The sequence below is a fragment of the Zea mays genome, chromosome 5 (assembly GCF_902167145.1).
Source record: "Zea mays cultivar B73 chromosome 5, Zm-B73-REFERENCE-NAM-5.0, whole genome shotgun sequence".
Classification (NCBI taxonomy): domain Eukaryota; kingdom Viridiplantae; phylum Streptophyta; class Magnoliopsida; order Poales; family Poaceae; genus Zea; species Zea mays.
The window spans coordinates 102897342-102920985 of NC_050100.1; the positions used below are offsets into that span (position 1 = coordinate 102897342).

Consider the following 23644-nt stretch of genomic DNA (forward strand, 5'->3'; position numbering starts at 1 on the left):
TGTTGCCCAGCTACCCGATGAGATTGTTGAGGATTTCAGGAGACTTACTTGGGGATAGTTGCTCACACTGAAGGAGTTACTATTGATGTGGAACCTACTTTGGAGCAAGAGATCCGCAAAGGACAAATTGGTGATGCTAAGATACAAGAGATTAAGGATCTAATTACTGAAGGTCAAGGTCCAGAATTCACGGATGATGAGCAAGGCACCGTGTGGTTCAAGAACAGGATATGTGTTCCTGATATTGAGAGCCTTCGTGAGACTATTTTAAAGGAGGCCCATGACTCGAATTATTCTATTCATCCTGGTAGTACCAAGATGTATTAGGATTTGAAGCAAAAATATTGGTGGTATGGATTGAAGAGAGATGTGGTTGCACATGTGGCTATGTGTGATGTGTGTCAAAGAGTTAAGGCTGAACACTAGAGACCAGCTGGACTACTGCACCCACTGAAGATACCCAAGTGGAAGTGGGAAGAGATTGGTATGGATTTCATTACTGGATTACCTCGCACCCAGAAAGGATATGATGCTATATGGGTGATTGTGGATAGATTGACTAAAGTGGCTCACTTCATTCCTGTAAAGACTACTTATAAAGGTTCTCAGCTAGCAGAGTTATATATGGCTCGGATTGTGTGTTTACATGGAGTACCAAAGAAGATCGTGTCTGATCAAGGTTCACAGTTTACCTCACGATTTTGGAGAAGCTTTCATGAGAATATGAACACAAAGTTGAACTTTAGTACGGCTTATCACCCTCAGACTGATGGACAGACCGAAAGGACTAAACAAGTGTTGGAAGATATGTTGAGAGCTTGTGCCCTTCAGCATGGAGGAAGTTGGGATAAAAGTCTACCATATGCTGAGTTCTCATATAATAATAGCTATCAGGCCAGTCTGAAGATGTCACCATTCGAAGCTTTATATGGGAGGAAGTGCAGGAGTCCCCTATATTGGGATCAGTCTGGAGAAAGACAGCTCTTTGGGCCTGAACTGATTCAAGAGGCAGAAGAACAAGTCCGTATAATTCAGGAGAATTTGAGGGTAGCTCAGACCAGGCAAAAGAGCTATGCTGATAATAGAAGAAGACCACTGGAATTTGAGGAAGGAGATTATGTGTACCTCAAGGTGTCACCACTTCGTGGAATGAGGAGATTCAAAGTCAAGGGCAAATTGCCCCCTCACTTTATTGGACCATTCATGATCTTTAGGCGAGTTGGGGAGATGGCATACCAACTCGAACTACCTAATAGTCTATCGGATGTGCACAATGTATTTCACGTGTCTCAACTTAAGAAGTGTCTCTGTGTCCCTAAGGAACAGTTACCAATTGAAGAGCTCAGTGTTAAGGGTGATTTGACTTACACGGAGTATCATGTCAAGATTCTTGACACTTTGACTCGAGTTACAAGAAATAAGGTCATAAAGATGTGCAAAGTGCAATGGAGTCACCATGGAGAAGATGAAGCAATATGGGAAAGAGAAGAAGAGCTTCAGATAGATTTTCACCATCTTTTCCCTAGTCCTTCCTAAATCTCGAGGACGAGATTATTGTTAAGTGGGGTAGGATTTGTAATACCCAAAAGTGCAATGATGAGAATAGAGATAATCTCAATAATTTGTGGCCTCTACTATTCATTACATGTGATCAACCCTAGTTAAAAGTGGATAATTAAAACAAAGAACACATAAATAACTTGTGCATCATGCTGGAGTTTATTTGATTGTGCATTTGTGGGTAATAAAAATAAAAGGGTCAATAATAATGGGTCCATAGAATTTAAACCCTAATTTGAAACTTGAAAAGTGGAGAAGAAGAAACAGAGGTACAAAAAATATATACAAAATAAATATTATAAATAAAAGTAATACTAGTATGTTCAAATTATGTGTTAGTTGAGAATAATAAATCCACAACAGTTTGTGAATTCAAAATTTAAAGTTCAAATCAAAAGCAAAGGAAAAAAGAAGAGAAAATAAAAAGAAAAAAAGAACTGTGCACTGAATGGGCCGGCCGCCACCTATCTGGCCCATTTCCACACTCGCCCCGTAGCCCAGCTCATTCACCATTACACCGATAGGTGGGACCCGCGTGTTAGTTCGCTCCGCGCGCTATAGCGTACTCACTAGCGCCTCGGACCCACCCGCCAGGCGCGTTTGACCCTCGCACGCTGTAGTGTCCGTTTCTTTGACGTGTGGGCCGGTGATGTCAGCTCCTCCTTCAACTGAATCCCGCGCATGGCGGGCGGCACAGTCTCCTTCCCCCTTCTTCCGGAGCTGCCGGCCGTGACTCCGATTCCGTGGGTTTGGGGCGTTAAATGTCGTGCTCACCCACGAACCCTAAACCCTAAAGCCGCACGAACCCAGCCGTCCTCCCCCGTGACCGAGAGAACCATCTCGTGCGGGCCGCTGCCGGTGATTACCGCCCCTGTGGACGCACTGCCTCCGGAGCTTGGGGCGGGGACTTCGCCGTTCGGTGTGGTGTGCGTGTGCAGTGTCGCGGTGATCGGAGAACCAGTGGGGCGCAAGTAATTTCTCGCCGGAGTCCGTCGTCCGCCGTGCCACGTTGTTGGTCGCTCCAGACCCCAAAAAATCGGTATGTAGCCTCTAATTGAGTTCAGTGCCTCCCCCTCGTTGCGTAGTAACAGTCGCGGTGTGGAATCGTGCGCCGGGGGCTTGAATCGCGCGCTCGCCGGCGATGGCGCGGCACGGATGGGGCGGCGCCGCCGCGTTAGCTCAGGGGGAGTGGTGGCGCTCGCACACCGTTAGATCAGGATTGGCCGACGGGGATTAAGTCGAGCGTAACTCTTTGGCCACGACTGGTGATGGCCGTTGATCGCTCTCTGGACGGCTCAGATTAGATCTGGATCTCATAAAACCGTAGCCGTCAATCTTAGATCCAACGATCCTGGATGCGTACCGGTTTGTTTTGGTTCGGATTTAATTTGGTGCGCTCACATCTAATCCAACGACCGAGATCTGATGATACCCTTTCGCCATGGTTAAACTGCAAAAGAGACCCTCTGTTTTTGTGAAACCAAACCCGCCGTCCCTCGCCACTATTCCCTGTGTCTTGGAAAAGTTACCCTGAGGCCCGTGCCTTTATCAGTATTGTTGCGCCTAGTCCAGAACCGTATAGAATCAGAGAAATTAAATTTTAAATGGATTTTTAATATATAAATTAGTGCTAGAACTTGTAAAATTCATAGAAAATTCATTTGTAGTACAAATCACTCAATTCCAGTTCCTAAATTTTTTTATATTATTCTCTATCACTTAGAGTCTCTGTTTGGACATGACAACAGTAAGAAAAATAATTTCCCACTTAATCCTATGTTAAGCACATAAAACCTTTGGAAATTCATATCTTAAAATCTATAACTCCAAAAATTATGATTTCTGTTCCTAGGATTTTATTTTAATGTGTAGATTATTATTATGTATTTTGTTTACATGTTTGATGTGATGTTAATTTTCTCTATATACTGTGCTTGTTTGTATTGTGGCGAGTAGAAGAACCTGTGACCGAGGATCCTGGTGACCAGCAGATAGAAGTAGATGAGCAGGAGCTCATTGAAGGCAATTTGTGCCCTTGATTCACTTTTGTTACCCAATAATGTTCCTTATAATCATTTACCATGCATAGACTTAATTTTGATGGGATCCAATAGGTCATCCTAGTCTGTTTATCCATTTTACCTTGTTATCCCTGAATCACTTGGGTAGTTTTGCTATTGCTTTACATGGTTTTGGGATAATATTTCATTATATCCATGTTCCATTTATTTTGTTATTCTATTTATGTTCATGTCAAGATCATTAATGTTAATTGGAACATGGAGCTTAACTTGAGAAACGTGTGCCACCACAAGGGTTTAATGGGACGCCCTTGGCCAACTAACTAGAAAAGCTAGTGAAAGACTACCTTACCCGAAAGGGGCAAGGGCAGTAGGGGATTGCATGCAAGGAGGTTCTCGGGTTGATTTTGCTGCGATGGCGGTCAGACGGGGGATTCTTGCAAGTGCTCTTCCCATAAACTGTAGCGGGTTTTCAGAAGCTAGTGGAACTTTGTGAAGGCCTCGTAGTGGATCCCTAGCCATTCACCTCGGTAGTGTCTAAGGGTCTAGCTAACCCTGGCGACATGGGATACATGACTTGTGGGTACAGGGTACAACCTCTACAGAGTGTAAAACTGGTATACTAGCCGAGCTCACGGTCATGAGCAGCTTAGGACTCTCCAATGATTAATTTATGTAACTTAAACTCAATTTTGTCATTTGCATATGCATAGGATTATTATTAATTTTGTTCTATTATTTTATTTAAGGTTTGGTATTTACTTACATTTAGTAACTGCTAATAAAATTTTGACCAACTACTTAAAAGCAATGCTCAGCTTTAACCCCTATTGTTGATTAGCCTTACACATCACATGAACTCCCACCTTTGGTGAGTTCATGCCACTGGTTCCCCACAACTTGTTGAGCTATGATCATGTGTGAGCTCACCCTTGCTGTCTCACACCCCCACAGGAGAAGAACAGGTGGTTCAGGAGGAGCCACAAAGCGAGGAGTTTGATCTGATCTAGGTGGCGTTTCCCCAGTCAACTTTTGCGCCAAGGATGATCCTTAGTTCGTTTTATATTTATCTTTTATCTTTTATTTTGTAATAAGACTTCCGCTATGTAATAAATTCCTTGATGTTATTGTGACATTTATCTCTATACACTCTGTTATTATATATGTTGTCTTCTCAGCGCATGTATGAGATGCACCCGGCTTTGTTCCTTAAAGCTCGGGTGTGACAGGTGGCTTATGGTTTATGGATTATTTATGGTTTAGTTATTGTTTCAAGTTATATGATATTTTCCACGTCTGTAGGAGACATGTCGGATGAAGATAAAGATATAGATGAGTCTGGTTGCACGGAGAAAAGGTTGGTGCATGTTTCAAATGCAAGTATTGTTGAGAAACAAAGAGCGGAGGGGTGGTACTCGATTGAAGGAGCATTCACGCATAGAGGGAAGAATGTCAAGAAATGTCCCTCTATTCCTCCAGACATAAATGCATACTTCCAACTTGACATAGATAAGACAAAGAAAAAAGAAGACTTCTAGGTTCAGGCAGTAGCTGAGGGCAGATGAGGCAGCACGAACCCATTTTAGGGACGATGAGTATGAGGATGAACTTCAAGCCTTTGCATACATGTGCAGCACGAATTTAGTCAGAGGGCTAGTGCAAGGTATGCCAGGGGTGGTGGATCCTCCAGCCAGAGGGTATCTCAAGGGCCACTTGATAGGATGATGTGAAGGAGTAGGGAACAAGTACCTGAGAGTGTTAGAGACTACAATCTTGCTCAAGCCTCTAGACCAAGGCAACAGAGGACAGATACTGGTCCCTGGACAAGTAAGGGAAGGAGCTCGAAATAGATTCTTGGTACGGATTGGGCAAAGGCTTGTCATGCCATTGGCATCCCGGGTCGAAAGGTCGATAACTCATATTTTAGGGCCGCAATTATGGAGTCCCAAAAACAAGGTAACAAATAACGCATTATATTTTGTTGTATTTGATCTATGTTGTTGACATAATCTTGTTGCCTTAAATGCAGGTGTGGGGGTCACATTACCAACTGGTCAAGAGATTGATGGCAAGTATCTGATACAATAGATCCTAGTGAGTTTGATCCTGCCTTGGCCTTCATGGATCTATCATTACACAGGCATAATGAAACCATTAGAGATTGGATGGAAAGAGGAAGATCCAATGCCTCCAACATTGGATGAAGACTAACCTATCAGTGACACTCCTCTTCCTAGCACGATGTTTACATCGCTTGTACGTGAACAAGGAGGCAAAGAGGAAGTGCAAGAATGGGCCAATGAAATAGTTGGCGACACCCACATTGGCAAGCGGAGACAAGACTTGGTCTATCAGATAGGAAAGGAAAAAAGGGTCAAAATCACCGATCAAATCGAAGAGGATGAAGACAATGATGATAACACAACCCACCCTAGTGCTGGTGATGATGGCAACCATGGTGATGCTGGATTATATGGTGAAGGAGGGAGTGGTGCAGGAGATTGGAGGTCCATTGGAGGTAGTCGGTTCACCCATTCCACCCAAGATTCTTACCATGATGCACCTCATTCACAGCGGGAGACAATAAGTGGTCGGCGTCGTTCGGTTTCATTTCCTGTCCAAGATGGAATCCGTAGCTCAAGTAGCTCTAGTTCTTCTAACTATCCGCCTGGACAAGACCTAGTCTATAACCCTTATGTATGACAACGGCAACCGGGTCAGGGACCATCAGGTGAAGTACCACCATCAATCATGCATGGGTATGGAAACTATGGACCCCTCCACCACTATATTCAAAATTATCAAATATGTATCCACCAGGACCACACTATGGGTATGAACAAGTTTCCGCTGCACTGGTATGTTATTTTTGCTTTGTGGATAAGTATTTATTTGCCGCTCTTGTTTTCTCGCTAATGTATCTCATATCTTTTGTATAGACCTATCACTATGACAGATTGAAACAATATCACGATCCTTACAACATGCCTCAGTACTATCACAATGACTCGAGCTGAACATGTGAGTACTGTGAAATAAGTCGACCTATGTGTCGTTGCCTCGTTGGAGGGCTGTAAAAGAACTTGTATTTGAGTATTGCGAAGATCGCTGGTTGTTTGTTGCATGAGAACTGGAGTTTGTGGTTGTATATGTATGTTGTATGTTATTTTTGTGAATATATGTCATGTGGATCAATTAATATTTACTATGCAATGTGAATTGAGCAAATTACAAATAAATTATGTCCAAATTTTCTATTTTTCTATAAAACAGCGAAAACCGGCGTTTTAGGATGGTTTATCGCCGGTTTTCGTCGGTAAATCGGTACAAATTTAAATTGGTTTAGATTGTACAAACCGGTCAGTTTTTACTGGTTTACTGGCACTAAATATTACAGGTAGGTAACGATTTTTCCACTGACGGTTTTATAAACCGTGGTTTTAGGTGAGGAGAGAGGTGAACATGGTATGGAATGGAGCATGCAGTGGTGAAAACTTTTGTCTTGCTCAGTCAAACAACGGCTCATGGTTGACTGTACTGGCATCAACCTTTGTCCACAGTCCACCCCACCATCCACCATTAGCAGGGCATCAATCAGCATGCATCTTTCTTCCTGGTGGCCTCTGCAAGCTCTGTTCCGACTTCATCGCCTTTCACCTACTCCCATTGCTCCGCCATTAATTTTTTACCGGATCAAGAGCACCTTCCTTCCTGTCCTGTGCATCGAGGAGGAGAGAGAAAGAGTATGTGCGTGTGAGAGGGAGCAGAGTCAAGAACAGCAAGCAGCCCAGAACCCAACATACATTTAAGAGGGGGATCCAAAAAAATTGCAGTCTTTACCTGCACCACCCCTCCCTACCACAAATTTCCCTCTCTGCTGGAACTGGAAGCAGCCGTGGCATCCGCCGTTTCTTGCGTGCTTCCTTTCTTGGTTCTCCTACTAGCTGTCATCGCTGGTACTGAACCAGCGGAGAAGAGAGAGGTGAACCACGGTGATCCCCGTGCTGGACACCATGGCCGTGTCCTGGTAGGGGATAAGCAACCCAGGAAAGCAGCAACCTTCCGCTGTGCGGATCACAGGAGGGGGACTGCGTGGGGACCAGACCAAGCATGGAGGCACTGGCGGCCGCATTCGCCACCGGCCTTGTCCTTGCCCTCGCGGCGGCGCCAGCGGGAGCCGAAACCGACCCCGACGACGGTAAGAGCCCTGGGCGGCGCTCCCGGTTCCGGCTGAGTTTCTTGGTTTCTTGGGATGGCGTGGTGGGTTTTCCTTTTCTTTCTTGTTTCGCGCGCGATTGATGGTTCGGTTCCGTGTTGCAGCCGCGGCGCTGGCGAATCTCTACACCTCCTGGAACAGCCCGTCGCAGCTGGCTGGGTGGTCGGCCAGCGGCGGCGATCCCTGCGGCGCGGCGTGGCAGGGCGTCGCCTGCTCTGGCGCCGGCGTCACCGAAATGTAAGATCCCGTGAACGCCCACATCAAAGGAACCTTCTTCGTGTTAGAGATATAGTTTATATCCATCTATAGAAAGGTGGTTTAGGGGACTAGATATTCTCTCCTGGTCTTGTGGAGCTGCACCTCCTTTTTCTCCTATGTTTGTTACAGAGTCCTTATCATATAATCCTCTATTATCATGTAATCCTCTTCTATAAATATGAGAAGGTGTGACCTATGAAGGTCAAGGCGCCATACATTAACATGGTAACAGAGCCATAAATTTTCCAGCAAAATCTAACTTCATCCTCTACCTCCTCCTCCTCTCCTTCCACCACTACTACCACGCTTCCTTCCATGGCGTCTTCCTTTGTGCCAATTCCTATTCATCATGCTGTTACAATACGACTCACGAAGTCTAACTTCCTCCTCTGGCGAGCTCAATTACTGCCCTTTCTCCGCAGCGCCAAATTGATGGGCTATCTCGATGGTTCTCTTTCCCCTCCAGCTCAGCAGATTGCATCTACATCTGACAATGGCATCACCATGGTCTCCAATCCAGATTATGATCGCTGGTTCGACCAGGATCAGCAGGTTCTTAGCGGCCTGCTGTCATCCATGTCTGAAGAGGTTCTGCGGGATGTGATCTCAGCCTCCACATCAAAGGAGGCCTGGGATATCTTGCAGAGAATGTTCTTCTCTGCTACTCGTGCTCGCATGGTGCAAATTCGAGTTGAACTGGCTACATCCAAGAAAAGAGATCTATCTGCGGCTGATTTTTTTCGTCGAATCAAGGGGCTGGCCAATGAACTTGCTGCTGCAGGTGCTGCTTTACGTGATGATGAGATAATAGCATATCTTCTGGCCGGCCTTGGCTCAGACTATGATTCTTTTGTCACATCGATGACCACCAGATCTGAAACCATTACTTTGGATAATGTTTTTGCCCACCTCATGGCGTTTGAGGCCCGCCAACTTCAGCATCAGGCCGAGCTACAACTTCATACTGGTTCATCTGCCAACTATGCCGGACGTAGCGGAACACCAATGAATCGTGGTCGTGGCCGTGGCCGTGGCCGTGGTCGTGGTCGTGGCCGTGGTCGGTTCCCGCCTCCTCGTGTTGATACTTCTCCTCGTTATTCAGGGGATAATCGAGGATCGGCTACTCGACCAACTTGTCAGATTTGTGGCAAAGAGGGTCACACTGCAGTTCACTGCTGGTATCGTCATGATGATTCCTACGATGAAGTACCGCCGTCGGCTGCATTAGCTGCTTCATCCTCCTACAACGTCGATCCCGATTGGTACACTGACACGGGTGCTACTGATCATATCACCAGCGATCTAGATCGCCTTGCTGTTCGGGAACGTTATCACGGCAACGACCAAGTCCGAGTAGGCAATGGCACAGGTTTGCACATCTTACATACCGGTCATTCTTCAATTACTACTGCTGCTCGTCCTCTTGCTTTGCGCCATATTTTACATGTTCCTGAAATTTCTAAAAATCTCCTTTCAGTTCATAAATTTTCTAAAGATAATGATGTTTTCTTTGAATATCATCCATGGCATTTCTCTATAAAGGACCGGCAATCGGGACGCAGCCTGCTGACCGGTCGATGTGAGTCCGGTCTCTACCCCATCCGATCGTCTGCAGCTACTACACTCAAACATGCTCTTCTCAGCAGGTCTGCAAGCAAGACCCAGTGGCATGCCCGTCTCGGCCATCCCTCTTCACAAGTAGTTCAGTCCATTTTACATCTTAATAATATTCGATGTACTAGTGAACCCTCTGCGTCCGTTTGTGATGCTTGCCAATTAGCTAAAAGTCATCAGCTACCGTATACTGTCTCTCTTCATCAATCCACTTCACCATTAGAATTAATTTTTTCTGATGTGTGGGGTCCTGCCCCTAAATCTGTTTCTGGGTTTAAATATTACATTAGTTTTATTGATGACTATAGCAAATTCTCTTGGATATATTTGATGCATGATCGCACGGATGCCCATCGCATATTCTCACAATTTCAAACTCATGTTGAGCGTCTTTTGAATGCTAAAATTAAATGTGTTCAGTCTGATTGGGGTGGAGAGTATGAGAAAATTCATAACACATTTTTTCGCTCACTTGGCATTACTCATCGTGTTTCATGTCCACATACACACCAACAAAATGGCTCAGCCGAACGAAAGCATCGTCACATTGTGGAAACTGGCTTAGCTCTTCTTGCTCATGCTGACATGCCCATTAAATTTTGGGACGAGGCTTTTCTTACAGCTACATACCTCATCAATCGTCTCCCAACCCGTGTCATTGATAATACTTGTCCCCTTGAACGCCTGCTTCATAGTCCTCCTAATTACTCCCTCTTAAAAATCTTTGGCTGCGCATGTTGGCCACATCTTAGACCCTACAATAAAACTAAACTTTCTTTCCGCTCAAAAGAGTGTGTTTTTCTTGGCTATAACAACTTACATAAAGGATATAAATGTCTCGATGTTGATTCTGGCTGTGTTTATATTTCTCGAGATGTTGTCTTTGATGAGACTATTTTTCCTTTTAAACGTCTTTCTTCGAATTGCTCTCAGGCTGCTCAGTCTGTTCATCCTAACTCCACATCGCGTAATTTGCATTTGGATAGCAGCAGTACTATATTGATGCAAGGCCATATGTGTGCACCTGTTTCTCCTAATTTTTTGGATGCAGGAAGCCCCACCGTATCAACCTCTACAATGGCCAACCAGCCTACGGAATCATGTATTCAGCCCTCTGCACCTGCTATTGGTACGCTCCATCATCCACATGAGAGCTCTCCTGATCCACCTCAGCCTGTGGAGAGCTTGGTTGACATATCAGCACCTGATCTGGTTCTATCACCCAATCCTGCCTCTACAGAAGCTACGGTGTCACCAGCTGCTGTTCAACATCCATATGGCACTCGAATGAAAAATAACATCCGGAAACCGAAGGTTCGTACGGATGGCACAGTCACGTATTCAGCTATCACTTCGTCATCAGTTGAACCAACCTCTTATAAATCTGCTATGGGAGATCCTCTATGGCGGCAAGCAATGAATGAAGAATTCCAAGCTCTCATTCAGAATCACACATGGCACTTGGTTCCTCCACGTGATGATGTTAATATTGTTGATTGCAAATGGGTCTACAAGTTGAAACAAAAGCCTGATGGCTCTATTGACCGCTACAAAGCACGCTTAGTTGCAAAAGGGTTTAAACAAGAGTATGGAATTGATTATGATGACACTTTTAGTCCAGTGGTCAAGCCTACCACTATTAGGCTTTTGCTATCTCTTGCTGTATCACATAATTGGGCCATTCGTCAGATAGATATCCAAAATGCTTTCCTTCATGGTATTCTCAAAGAAGATGTTTATATGAAGCAGCCTCCTGGATTTATTGACCCTAAGCATCCTGAATATATTTGCAAACTTGATAAGTCCCTTTATGGTCTTAAACAGGCCCCACGTGCTTGGTTTTCTCGCCTCAGTTCTACGCTCATTCAGTTGGGATTTATAGCATCTAAGGCTGATGTGTCCTTATTTATCTTCAACAAAGAGGATATCAGGATGTACATACTTATTTATGTTGACGATATTATTATTATCAGCTCCTCCCCCTCGGCTATTGAGAAGTTTTTGGCACAACTTCGGAGACATTTTGCTGTCAAGGACCTAGGTGCTCTACATTATTTTCTCGGCATTCAGGTTACTCATTCTCCTAATGGTCTCATACTGACGCAACACAAGTACATCAAGGACCTGTTAGCCCGGACTAACATGCTTGCGTCCAAAGGAGTCAATACCCCTATGCTCCTGGATGAGAAATTGACTCTAAATGGTGGTGATATTCTCTCTGCTGAAGATACCACGAGATATAGGAGTGTGGTTGGCACTCTACAATATTTATCATTGACTCGGCCTGATATTTCCTACTGTGTCAATCGAGTCTGTCAATTTTTATCATCTCCGACTACGGTGCATTGGGTGACTGTCAAGAGGATTCTTCGTTACTTACATCAGACCATTGATTATGGCTTGCGCTTTACCAAGTCCGGCTCTTCTTTATTGAGTGCTTTTTCGGATGCTGATTGTGCTGGTAATCCGGATGATCGTCGAAGCACCGGAGGATATGCCATATTTCTTGGTGGTAATTTAGTTTCTTGGGCATCCAGAAAACAATCGACGGTATCTCGTTCCAGTACGGAGGCTGAATATAAGGCAGTAGCAGACACCACTGCTGAACTTATTTGGATTCAGGTTCTTCTTCGAGAACTTGGTGTCCCACAACATCGACCTCCGAGTCTGTGGTGTGATAATATCGGTGCTACTTATTTGACCAAGAATCCCATCTTTCATCGTCGAACAAAACATGTGGAAGTTGATTACCATTTTGTTCGAGAGCGTGTTGCTGCCAATCAACTTGATGTTCGCCCCATATCATCGAAGGATCAGCTTGCTGATATTATGACGAAACCTTTATCAGGATCGGCGTTTAATATGTTCCGGCACAATCTGCACTTAGTGTCGCACCGTCCAGATTGAGGGGGGATGTTAGAGATATAGTTTATATCCATCTATAGAAAGGTGGTTTAGGGGACTAGATATTCTCTCCTGGTCTTGTGGAGCTGCACCTCCTTTTTCTCCTATGTTTGTTACAGAGTCCTTATCATGTAATCCTCTATTATCATGTAATCCTCTTCTATAAATATGAGAAGGCGTGACCTATGAAGGTCAAGGCGCCATACATTAACACTTCGTAGGTATCTTGCATCACCGTGTAGATTGATTGCCTTTTCAGTTCCATGATGATCCCTCTTACCGTTAGGTGGGTTCACTGATGGAAATGACCATATGGCTTTTTTTTGGCTGATTTCCGGTGTTTGATCATTGTTGTACTTTAAGTTTTTGGCTGATAGGAATGGGAGCACCTGATGTAATGGTGTTTCCTGCGCTAGTCTCAAGTTTAGACGGTACCACAAACTATTAGCATTATGTTTTTTTACAACTTTATTTGTTCATATATGCATTCATGCTATGTAATGAGTAATGGCAATTTGGGATTAGTACGCTGTGACACAATCAAATTTGATGTTTCATTGTTTCTCAACACCTTTGCTATTTCACTTGCCTCTCTATTCGATTTTTTTTTTGTCTTTGGTGTCTCAGGCTCTCAGCTCCTTTATTTACTTGTGTGGCTATGGAATCCTAGGCATGAAAAGACCTCATGATAATTAATTCTGCGTTTCTTCTGTCCTAAAATATGCAGCAAACTTCCAGGGACAGGGCTCGATGGTTCTCTGGGATACGAGCTCTCCAACCTGTTCTCTCTGAAAACACTGTGAGCTGCAACTTGTCTGTAGCCCTTTTCTTTTCTTCTAGTCACCGTGTTGATCCACAATTTCATAACATGCAGAGATTTGAGCAATAACAACTTGCATGGTTCAATCCCTTACCAGCTGCCACCTAATCTCACTAATCTGTATGCGGCTTTTGTCCCTCGTAGTATATTTGTTCTGTAGTATCTGGCGTTTCACTGTGATTGGTGATGCAGGAATCTGGGTAGCAACAATTTCAATGGCAACCTTCCATACTCTATATCAAATATGGCTTCGATTGAATACCTGTAAGTTGCTAACCAGTGCAGCCTTGCCTTTTTACGTTTTGTTTGCACAATATACTGTTAGATCATGCTGGAACAGTATAATCTACTGAAACTTTTGATGCAGTAATCTCAGTCACAACTCAATTTCTCAGCAACTGGGTGATATATTTGGAAGCCTCAACTCACTTTCAGACTTGTAAGATTTCTTATCCTTTCTTCATTACAAGATTTAACTTTACCTCATTAATTCCGTATACCACCCCTCTTTCATCCCAATGCCCAATAAGCAGATGAATCGTGTTCTCTAAAATGTATCATTAGGAATGGCATAGTTGCTCTTTCTTAAAATCCTAAGACATCGACTAAGAATGACTGTGCTTCCTCTCTGGAAACATGGAATGGGTAAGAACTGAGTGTATCATTAGGGCGTCTGCAGTGGTTGCATACTTGCGTCGAACAATTGTTCACCCTTGTGACACATATGCTTAAATTCCTTATACAGCCAAACTGATTCATCCCTCCTCCAGCAAATGAGACGACTAATGGATCAAGAACAAACAAAAGAAATCGGTTGCAGGCGCTAGACGCCTAGACCCATGATGTGCACTGCTGCAGCTCTGCCAGCCAGTGAATGGATCTTTTTCTTTATTCGCAATGAATCGATGCATATGTTTGCATTGACTCTTCTTCCGTGGTTTAATGTCCACAAGTGATTGAATCACCTCATTGCCTTGCCTCGTGGGATGATATATCGATTTACACACCTCACTGGAGATGGCCTTAGGCAATCTTACTATTATCACATTTTTGAGATACCTTCTGCAACATTATCTTTGACTTGCTTTAATATAAACCATCTGGTGCCCTTTTTTCTTCTTCAGATCTTTGTGTAAAACTCCATAGAGTGCAAGTTCGCTTCACAGTCCATATGGAGCACTAAGATGTAGAAGTTGATCAGCAGATGAAAACATGACTGTTTTGGCTGTTAGAACTGGAGTTTCAGATAGTTTGATGTTTCTTGTAGCGTACAAAACCAACATCCCCATATCAGATGGATCATATACCTTTTTCATAACTTGAATTTTTGGAGGATCTGAATTACTCCGTAAAGTATGAAGGCTTTCTCCATTAAGGCTTAGTTTGGGTACTCTAGTATTGAGCTCAATCCACATGTAGTGAGGTGGATCATAGTTTTCAGATTGCCTGATCGAAGCCACTGGGCGATCAGGCGATTAGTCGCGATTAGGCGTCGATCAGGGCGATTAGTTGCCCCTGATCGACCCTAATCGTCCCCCTGGTCGTCCTGTGTATTCCAGGACACACGCGCACGCATGCACGCACACACCCACACCCACCCACGCACACACACACCCGCACGCATATATATATATATATATATATATATATATATATATATATATATATATATATATATATATATATATATATATATATATATATATATATATATATATATATATATATACACACACGGCGGCACTAAAATGCACCTGGGTGCATTCTCTATATTGAATGCACCCACCTGCAATAACACCCCGAGCACGCCTCGGCCCTCCTGTATGCGCGCCTTCCTGCCCCTCGCCGCTGCGCGCCACCCTCTCCCCCACCGCCGCCGAGCGCCACCCTCTCCCCACCGCCGCCGAGCGCCTCCCTGTCTCCGCGCCGCCGCGTGCCTCCCTGTCCCCGCGCTGCCGCGCGCCTCTCTGTCAGCGCGCCTCCCTGTCCCCCGCATTAGGTGTGATTGCAACTGCTGTATAATTCTACCCAAATATCTGTTAAAAAATGTAAACAAAATGATTGCAACTGCTGGTGTGGTGTGGATGCAACTGCTGAGTTGCTCTGATGTGATTGCAAGTACTGAATAACTCTAGGAAATTTTGTTAAAAAATATGATTGCAACTGCTGGTCTGGTGTAATTGCAACTGCTGGTCTGCTGTGATTGCAACTTCTATATAACTATGTCTAAAAATCTGTTAAACAAACAATGATTGCAACTGTTGTCTGGTGTAATTGCAATTGCTGGTCTTGTGTGATTGCAACTTCTTTATAACTATGTCTAAAAATCTGTTAAACAAACAATGATTGCAACTGCTGTCTGGTGTAATTGCAACTGCTGGTCTAGTGTGATTGCAACTTCTATATAACTATGTCCAAAAAACTGTTAAACAAACAATGATTGCATCTGGTGTGATTGCAACTGCTTTCTGGTGTAATTGCAACTGCTGGTCTGGTGTGATTGCAACTTCTATATAACTATGTCCAAAAATCTGTTAAACAAAACAATGATTGCAACTGCTGTCTGGTGTAATTGCAACTTATGTAAAGAGGTTGAGCCGTTCGTGGAGAAAGAGGGGCGTGGGTGGGAAAGTGAAAAGGTTCTGTCGGGAGCGTGCGGGAGCGACGAAGACGTGCGGGAGGGACGAAGACGGCCTGGGTGGGACGGTTGGCTCGGACCTGGCACGTAGGTTCGGTCTGGGTGCATTCTCTATATTGAATGCACCCAGGTGTAATATATAAATACAATATATATATATATATATATATATATATATATATTCATATATAACACTATATATAGATATATACTTATATAGTATAGAGGCTTGCAACAGTATAAATACTTAAATAGTCCATAACAGCACAACAGCTACAAGTTTATATAAGACTATGAAAGTCTACAACTTACTAGACCAGTGGAGTAGTAGATTATGACCAAGAAGGCAACACCTATATGAGATCATCATCCAGCTTGAATTGATCACTAGCAGCCACAGATTCTTCTTCTTCATCAATCGCTTTTCCTGCAGCATCTTGGTCATTTTGAGTTTGCTTTTGATGATCATTTTCGTTGTGACTGTCACTGTCACTGCCATCTCCTTGCTGCAAGTCCTGAGCTACTGCAACTTTTTGGCGCTTCCTACTCCTAACATAGGTCTCGGAGTAGGTCCTCCCACCACGTGCAGCTGATGCCCTAGGCAAGTTTCTGCCCTGGGTAGCTTGAGTTGCACCTAAAACTTCATCTACTGCACTCCAAAGCTCCTCATCTTCTTCAGACTCCTGAACCCACTCATTTTCCCACAAAAGCTCTTCAAGCACTAGTGGGTTGCTTTTCTTTCCCTTTGAACCTTGCTCTCTTATCTTTGTAAATCTGTTGTTCATCTTCCTGTTGTAGCTCACATAGACCAACTTGCATAGCCTTTGATGCCAGTTTCAGCCACAGAGGACGTCTTCCCTCAGGCAATTTGGGACTGCAGGAAGATGACTTGATCAGCAGCAGCACGACGTCCATCACCATGATGTCCATGCACATCTGCGACGTCAAACATCTTAATAGCAGCTCTTCCTCCAGAGTCCAGACCTTGCTGAACAAAGAGGAGTGAAAAACAGAGGGGGAGAGAGAGCAGAGAACAAAGAGGAGTGAAGAACAGGCAAAAGCAGCACGACATCCATACCTTCAGAAGAGCTGCTCATCTTCGGTTGGACTGGTGGTAGAAGATAGGCCGGAGAAGAGAGTGGAGGACTGGAGGTAGAACCGTAGAAGATGGGCTGCTCAGCTGCTGTTAAGCCTAAAATGGCTTTTGGCCTCCCCAGACAGCATTTAAAGGGACTGTCCGACTGCTCATCTTTGGTCTACCCAGGCCGTATTTGAAGGGACTGGCCGACTGGGTGTCCTTTGGCCTCCCCAAACAACATTTAAGCCTAAAATGTCTTTTGGACTGCCAGGCTTATCGGCTGATCGCCCAACACAGCGATTAATCGCTATAAATCCCAATTAGGCGGATGATAAGGACGATCAACTACCCTGATCGAATCGCTACCTCTTATCGAGCACTAACAACTGATCAGACCGACTAATAGCGACTAATCATGATTAGTCGGACGATATGTAATCAGTGAGGTGGATTGGGGGTGTAACTTAAACTAATTTACACCCAATCCACCTCAACACACGTGGATTGGGGTCAATACTAGAGTGCCCAAACAAAGCCTAAAGACTTAAGACTAGGAGTACATGCAATTGTTCCTTGAAAAACATAACATTTATAATGGTCATAAGAAGTAACATTTTACTTGACACAAAAAACATACTGTCCACTTGGTTTCTTGAATCTATCTTATACAATTTGTACTTTTTGACAGAGATGTGTCTTTCAACAAATTGACAGGGGATCTTCCCAATTCTATTGGTTCTTTATCAAATCTTTCAAGTCTGTAAGTATTAACCAATCTCTTCAAAGAAAGCTTCTACTTTGCATTAGCTTTTCAATAATGATGGATTCATGTTTACTCGCTTTTGCAGTTATATGCAGAACAATCAGTTAACAGGTTCTGTCAATGTTCTCCGTGGGCTAAGCCTTACTACATTGTAAGTGAATTGTCAGACAATAGTTTGACTTATATTCATGCTTGCTTGATAACTAATAACTGTTTTAAACAGAAACATAGCAAACAACAATTTCAGTGGTTGGATACCAAAAGAATTCAGCTCCATTCCAGATGTAACGTATGTTCCAAGTCTTACTTCACTTTTGTATGGAAATTGTCAATGCTGGGTTTTAATGGCTTTCTGTAAATGCAATCGCAGACTTGAAGGAAACTCATTTGCCAATGGACCTGCTCCCCCGCCGCCACCTTTTATGCCACCACCCCCTCAAAGGCCACGGAATCGTCCTAAGCATCCTCAGGGGCCAGGAGATGCTCCTAAAGGTTCAGAAAGCCACACTGTTCAAAGTAACAAGAAGCAAGGCCTTGGGACAGGTCCGCTTGTGGGCATAATTGCTGGATCAATAGTTGCTGTTTTATGTGTGTTTCTGCTTCTGTTATGCTGCATGTGCAATGCTCAGAAAAGAACTGATGATGCCAGCAGTGAATCAAAAGATTTTGGAGGACCTCTAACAGTAAACATTGAGAGAGGTATGACACTTTTTATGGTGTATATTGTCATGTTGCAATACACCTCTTGATTGATGCTAGATCAATATAGATTATTCAGTTAGCTAAGATGCCATTTTTTTGTTAAAGTGGTAGCCTTTGACTGGACAACTGTTTGATTGATCTGGAAACCACTAATTGAAGACACTGATGATAATTAAACATTTATTGTAGTTGAATTATGATCAGAACTTGAACAATTGGAATTTGCTCCCTTTGCATGCACTCACTCTCAAGATCAGTATAGTTGTGTAATATAGTTTTGTAGTTAGGACAGATATAATACTATGGCAGAAAACTAAAAACATGAGGGTTTTATGAATATATCTAATGGCCTCATTTAGCTATAATTGTATCAGGTTACTTGTTCAGAAGATTATTACAACCAGAAGAGAGTGCAATTACATCTCTGATATTCTGGTCCCTTGATAGTTGATATCTCACTGCTCTCTTTGTTTTTGTTTTTGTTTTTCTAGCTTCTAGCAGGGAAATCCCAGAGCAGATGGATGACACGTCTATAGCAACTGTGAAGCTCCCACCTGCTGAGAAAATGACTCCTGAGAGAGTTTACGGTAAAAATGGTTCTGTAAGAAAGACAAAGGTCCCCATAACTGCAACACCTTATACTGTCGCTTCTCTCCAAGTTGCTACTAATAGTTTCTGTCAAGATTCTCTTCTGGGTGAGGGCTCACTTGGTCGTGTTTATAAGGCCGATTTCCCGAATGGAAAGGTACAGTGTGCTTATAATAAAATCAAAAATATATATATATATATATATATATATATATATATATATATATATATATATATATATATATATATATATATATATATATATATATATATATATATATATATATTTGTTGTATTGTATCTCTTTCCTGGACCCCACTCATGTGGGAGTCTCCGGCACTAGATGTATTTCCTTCTTGATAATACCCGACTGCAAAGTATTCTAATGCATTATGAATCCATGTAGTGTCATTTATCAGTAGATCAGGCTTGTTACATTCTCTATAAATGATATGGCGGTGAGGCCAAGTCTTTGTTATTTATTTAGGTAGTGGTCCACGAATATACATGTTTTTTCAGACCCTCTGCATGACAGTTGTTTGTTGGTCATCCTGTGTGCTGCACCTGAGTTGTGTGTTATGATACAGGTTCTTGCTGTTAAAAAGATAGATAGCGCCGCACTTTCTTTACAGGAAGAAGACAATTTCCTTGAGGCTGTATCGAGCATGTCTCGGCTAAGGCATCCAAACATCGTGCCATTGACAGGATATTGTGTTGAACATGGGCAAAGACTTCTTGTCTATGAGTACATTGTAAATGGAACGCTGCATGATATGTTGCACTTCTCTGTTGAAATAAGCAGGAAGCTTACATGGAACATCCGCGTAAGGATAGCACTAGGCACTGCTCGAGCACTTGAGTAAGTTTGGACCGTACTGCATTTTTACTCCAAAGGTTATGGCAGAGGATGCATATAATGTCTTCCAAGTTTTCTTGTAGGTACCTGCATGAGGTGTGCATGCCGTCTCTTGTTCATAGAAATTTGAAGTCTTCAAACATTCTACTAGATGAGGAGCATAATCCACACCTATCTGACTGTGGACTTGCTGCCTTGACTCCAAATACTGAAAGACAGGCAAGTAACACACATCTCTTCCACTGAGGTTTCTTTTCTTCAAATACCCATTTCTGGATAGTTTCTACTTATTCCATGTATTAACTAATTGGCCTGTCACTGCAGGTTTCAACTGAAGTATTTGGATCATTTGGCTATAGCGCCCCAGAGTTTGCAATGTCTGGCATTTATACTGTAAAGAGCGATGTATACAGTTTTGGAGTGGTAATGTTAGAGCTATTGACAGGGCGGAAGCCACTAGACAGGTATGTGATCTAGATTGTATCCAATCCTGGTTCGCTTCAGCTTCGAAGTGGTTGTTGAAATAGCCTTTGGATGATCATTGCAGTTCCAGAGAGAGGTCAGAACAGTCTCTTGTTAGATGGGCTACCCCTCAACTTCATGATATTGATGCACTTGCTAGGATGGTTGATCCAGCATTAAACGGAATGTACCCAGCTAAATCACTCTCTCGTTTTGCAGACGTAATTGCACTCTGCGTTCAGGTATATTCTTGATTTGTGACACATGTTATGTTATTGATCTGTAATGGCGCTCTCATGGTGGCCTAAAAATTAAAGGGGAAAAAATCATTCGTGGAGAAACTGTCTTGCAGAGTAGTAAAAAAAATGCTAATATTTGGAGTCTACTACTGTGTTGGGTCATGGGTGCTTAACCAAACAAAATCATTCGCTGTTAAGTTTTACTTGTTCATTTGGGCTCCTGTTTTTCCTTAAGTACTTGGAATACTTATATGTCTTTTGTTTCTGCAGCCTGAGCCAGAGTTCCGCCCACCCATGTCAGAGGTTGTCCAGCAACTTGTGCGCTTGATGCAGAGGGCTAGCATCGTGAGGCGGCAATCAGGAGAAGAGCTAGGGTTTTCATACAGAGTCCCAGAACGAGAAGGAGACCTGAGAGACATTTCCTTCTGAGCAAGTGCGTCCACGATAGAAGCGCAAAACAGTTTGGAGGCTTAATGTGCAAAGAAAATATCTAGAGCACTCGTATAGTCATATCGATTGGAGAACTCGAGCTGACCGCAACAATTCAGGATCGGATGAGTTTTGAGAAGATAATTTCGTTGCCTATTGTTCAACTTTGTTCATTCTTCTACATTCGTCTCATTTTCAGTCAGTATACTTGTTGCAGCTGTATTTAAAACGAGACTCAAATTGATGGTGGTGTATAGCTGATTATTGGTAGAGAAGAAGGAAAAGAAATGTAAAATTGATGCTCCGTTATGTTTTAATGATAGAAACCTCAAGACTCTACAGCCATTCGCACATACTGGATAGATTGTTTTGATTTCAAACCAATATGATATAAAATCTTCCCGTTCTGTTCAGTCCAGCCCGGTTCCTACTTCGTATTCTCCGGTTTGTTCCTAGAACAAGAACAGTGTACCCAATTCCTATCACCCGTTCTTTCTATGTTCTTGAAATATCGAAAACACCCTATCATAATACACAACTGTCAATTTCATATTTTGTTGGAAATTTGATCTTTTATATGAAGACCATGATATCTGATACGTAGATTCTCACGACATCCCTCAGTGTGCAAGTGCAACTATACACCTCTGTAATCACCATACTGAAGTAGCGTTGCAGCAGCAATTCCTATATCTGACAGGAGGTCCTGAACTGCTGTTGCTAACTGTGTTTTGTGAATCCATCTTTGCAAATCGTAAATACAGTGAAAATCATCGATACCAAAATCAGAGATCCAATGGAGATCAGATCTTCACGTGAAAAATGTAGGTATACATACCCTCCTCACCCATCTCTGTCCTGTATCAAGTTGCCAATCATCTTGCCAAGAGGCACGGTGCCCTTGGCCATGATCTCCAGCCTCGACGAGTTGGAGGCGTTCCCGAACAGTGCGAGGCCGAACATCAAGAGCTCCGGCAGGAACAGTCTGGATGACAGGAAACCGTGCCAGTAGTGTGGCTCCAGGTCGAAGAAGGCGTCGAAGAACCGCCGCGTTCCCTCGAGGTCCAGCTTGAGCAGGACGTCCATGCCGAAGCAGAAGAACTCCCTCTGCCGCCGCCTGTTGGCTGGCCACAGCTGCTTCCACACCTCGGCGGAGAGCGCGTCCCCTGCCAGGCCACCCATGCCGTTGCCGGTGCCGGTGTCGAGGAACCTTACGATGGCGTCCGCCACGATAGGCGCGGTGGCAAGCGTGCGCGCCACCATGTAGCCCGTGGACGGGTGCACCATCCCTGCCGTGCCGCCGATGCCGACAACCCTCTGCGGCAGGACGGGCAGCGGCCCTCCCATGGGGATGACGCAGCGCTCGTCCTCCTCGACGCTTCGGACGCGTATACCCAGGTGCCTGAGGCGCGCGGCCATGCGCTCCTGGATGTCGTCCATGGCGAGCCCCGGGCGCGCGACCAGGGACGTCTCCTCGAGGAAGATCCTGGTGGGGGAGAAGGGCATGGCGTAGAGGAAGGTGGGGATGCGGCGGTTGCGCTCCCTGATCTCCGACCCTTCGGGGAGGTGCGAGTCGCGCCAGTCCATGAAGAGCATCTTGTCGATGTCGAACGGGTGGGCGTCGACCTCGGCGAGGATGCCGTAGGCGACCTGGTACCCCGGGTTGTACGGCTTGTCGTACTGCACGAGGCAGCGCGAGAAGCCCGTGGCGTCGAGCACGACGCTTGCCGGGACGGCGACGCCGTCGTCACAGATGAGGAGGGACGAGGCGTCGTAGTGGACGGCCTTGGCGACCTTGGCCTGGTGGAAGACGACGCCGTTGGCGACGCAGCGGTCCATCATGGTGGACTTGAGCTTGCGGCGCGCGACGCGGGCGTAGGGGCGGTCGAGCGACTTGGCGCCGCCATCGTCGATGAAGACGGAGGCGGAGGGCCAGACGGTGTCGAGGCAGTGGGAGAGGCCCATGGCCTCGAACTCGTCCACCCACACGCCGTAGTTGTTGGGCCACACGACCGCGGGGGACGGGTCGATGGCGCACACCGACAGGCCCGCCTCCGCGACGCGCTGCGCCACAGCGAGGCCCGCGGGCCCGCCGCCCACCACGGCGAGGTCCACGGGGCGGGCGGGCGCTGGGTCGTAGCGGGGCAGGTCGAGCGACAGCAGCTCCGGCCGCGTGGGCGGGGCCAGGGACCGCAGCGCCGCGGCCGACGCCGGCCCAGCCATCCCCGCCGTGGCGCGGCAGAGTACGGACGCGCGCGGCGCCGGCGGCTTGCAGGGATGGTGGTGAGTGCGGAGGAGGAGGGCGGTAGTGGCCATGGTGCTGGCCTGGTGGAAGGTGGGGGGAATTCGAGCGCGGCGGAGCCGTGCAATCCTGAGCCTGAGGCGGTGGTGATAAGCTGCAGCTGCTTTGAGTGGGGGCACCACCGTCGATCCAATTCCATTGTGGCATTCTTCACCCAAGCACCTCAAATGTTTTTTGAATATTACTTTTGGCCT

The 23644-nt window shown here is 44.8% G+C and overlaps 2 protein-coding genes across 2 annotated transcripts; one reads left to right on the forward strand and one right to left on the reverse strand.

Annotated features, from left to right (window-relative positions):
- The first annotated feature begins 7046 nt into the window (after positions 1-7046).
- Positions 7047-21561, forward strand: LOC103626758 (protein STRUBBELIG-RECEPTOR FAMILY 8). Its single transcript, XM_008647131.4, has 16 exons — positions 7047-7779; positions 7902-8034; positions 13301-13372; positions 13448-13513; positions 13586-13657; positions 13761-13832; positions 17798-17869; positions 17958-18023; positions 18096-18161; positions 18243-18571; positions 19066-19319; positions 19750-20021; positions 20102-20237; positions 20343-20482; positions 20566-20722; positions 20990-21561. Exons 1-16 carry the CDS (start codon positions 7692-7694, stop codon positions 21146-21148), a joined length of 2154 nt encoding a protein of 717 aa, XP_008645353.1. The 5' UTR covers positions 7047-7691; the 3' UTR covers positions 21149-21561.
- A 143-nt stretch (positions 21562-21704) lies between these two features.
- Positions 21705-23511, reverse strand: LOC100383002 (pink scutellum 1). The gene has a single exon (NM_001175684.1). The coding sequence runs from the start codon at positions 23462-23464 to the stop codon at positions 21992-21994; it is 1473 nt and encodes a 490-aa protein (NP_001169155.1). The 5' UTR covers positions 23465-23511; the 3' UTR covers positions 21705-21991.
- Positions 23512-23644: the final 133 nt, after the last annotated feature.

Bases quoted from the DNA above. Each gene is read 5' to 3' on its own strand.
- LOC103626758 (XM_008647131.4), top strand. From the start codon at position 7,692: ATGGAGGCACTGGCGGCCGCATTCGCCACCGGCCTTGTCCTTGCCCTC. The intron at 18,162-18,242 runs GTATGTTCCAAG...ATGCAATCGCAG, and splicing joins AGCTCCATTCCAGATGTAAC to ACTTGAAGGAAACTCATTTG. The intron at 20,022-20,101 runs GTAAGTTTGGAC...GTTTTCTTGTAG, and splicing joins GGCACTGCTCGAGCACTTGA to GTACCTGCATGAGGTGTGCA.
- LOC100383002 (NM_001175684.1), bottom strand. From the start codon at position 23,464: ATGGCCACTACCGCCCTCCTCCTCCGCACTCACCACCATCCCTGCAAG.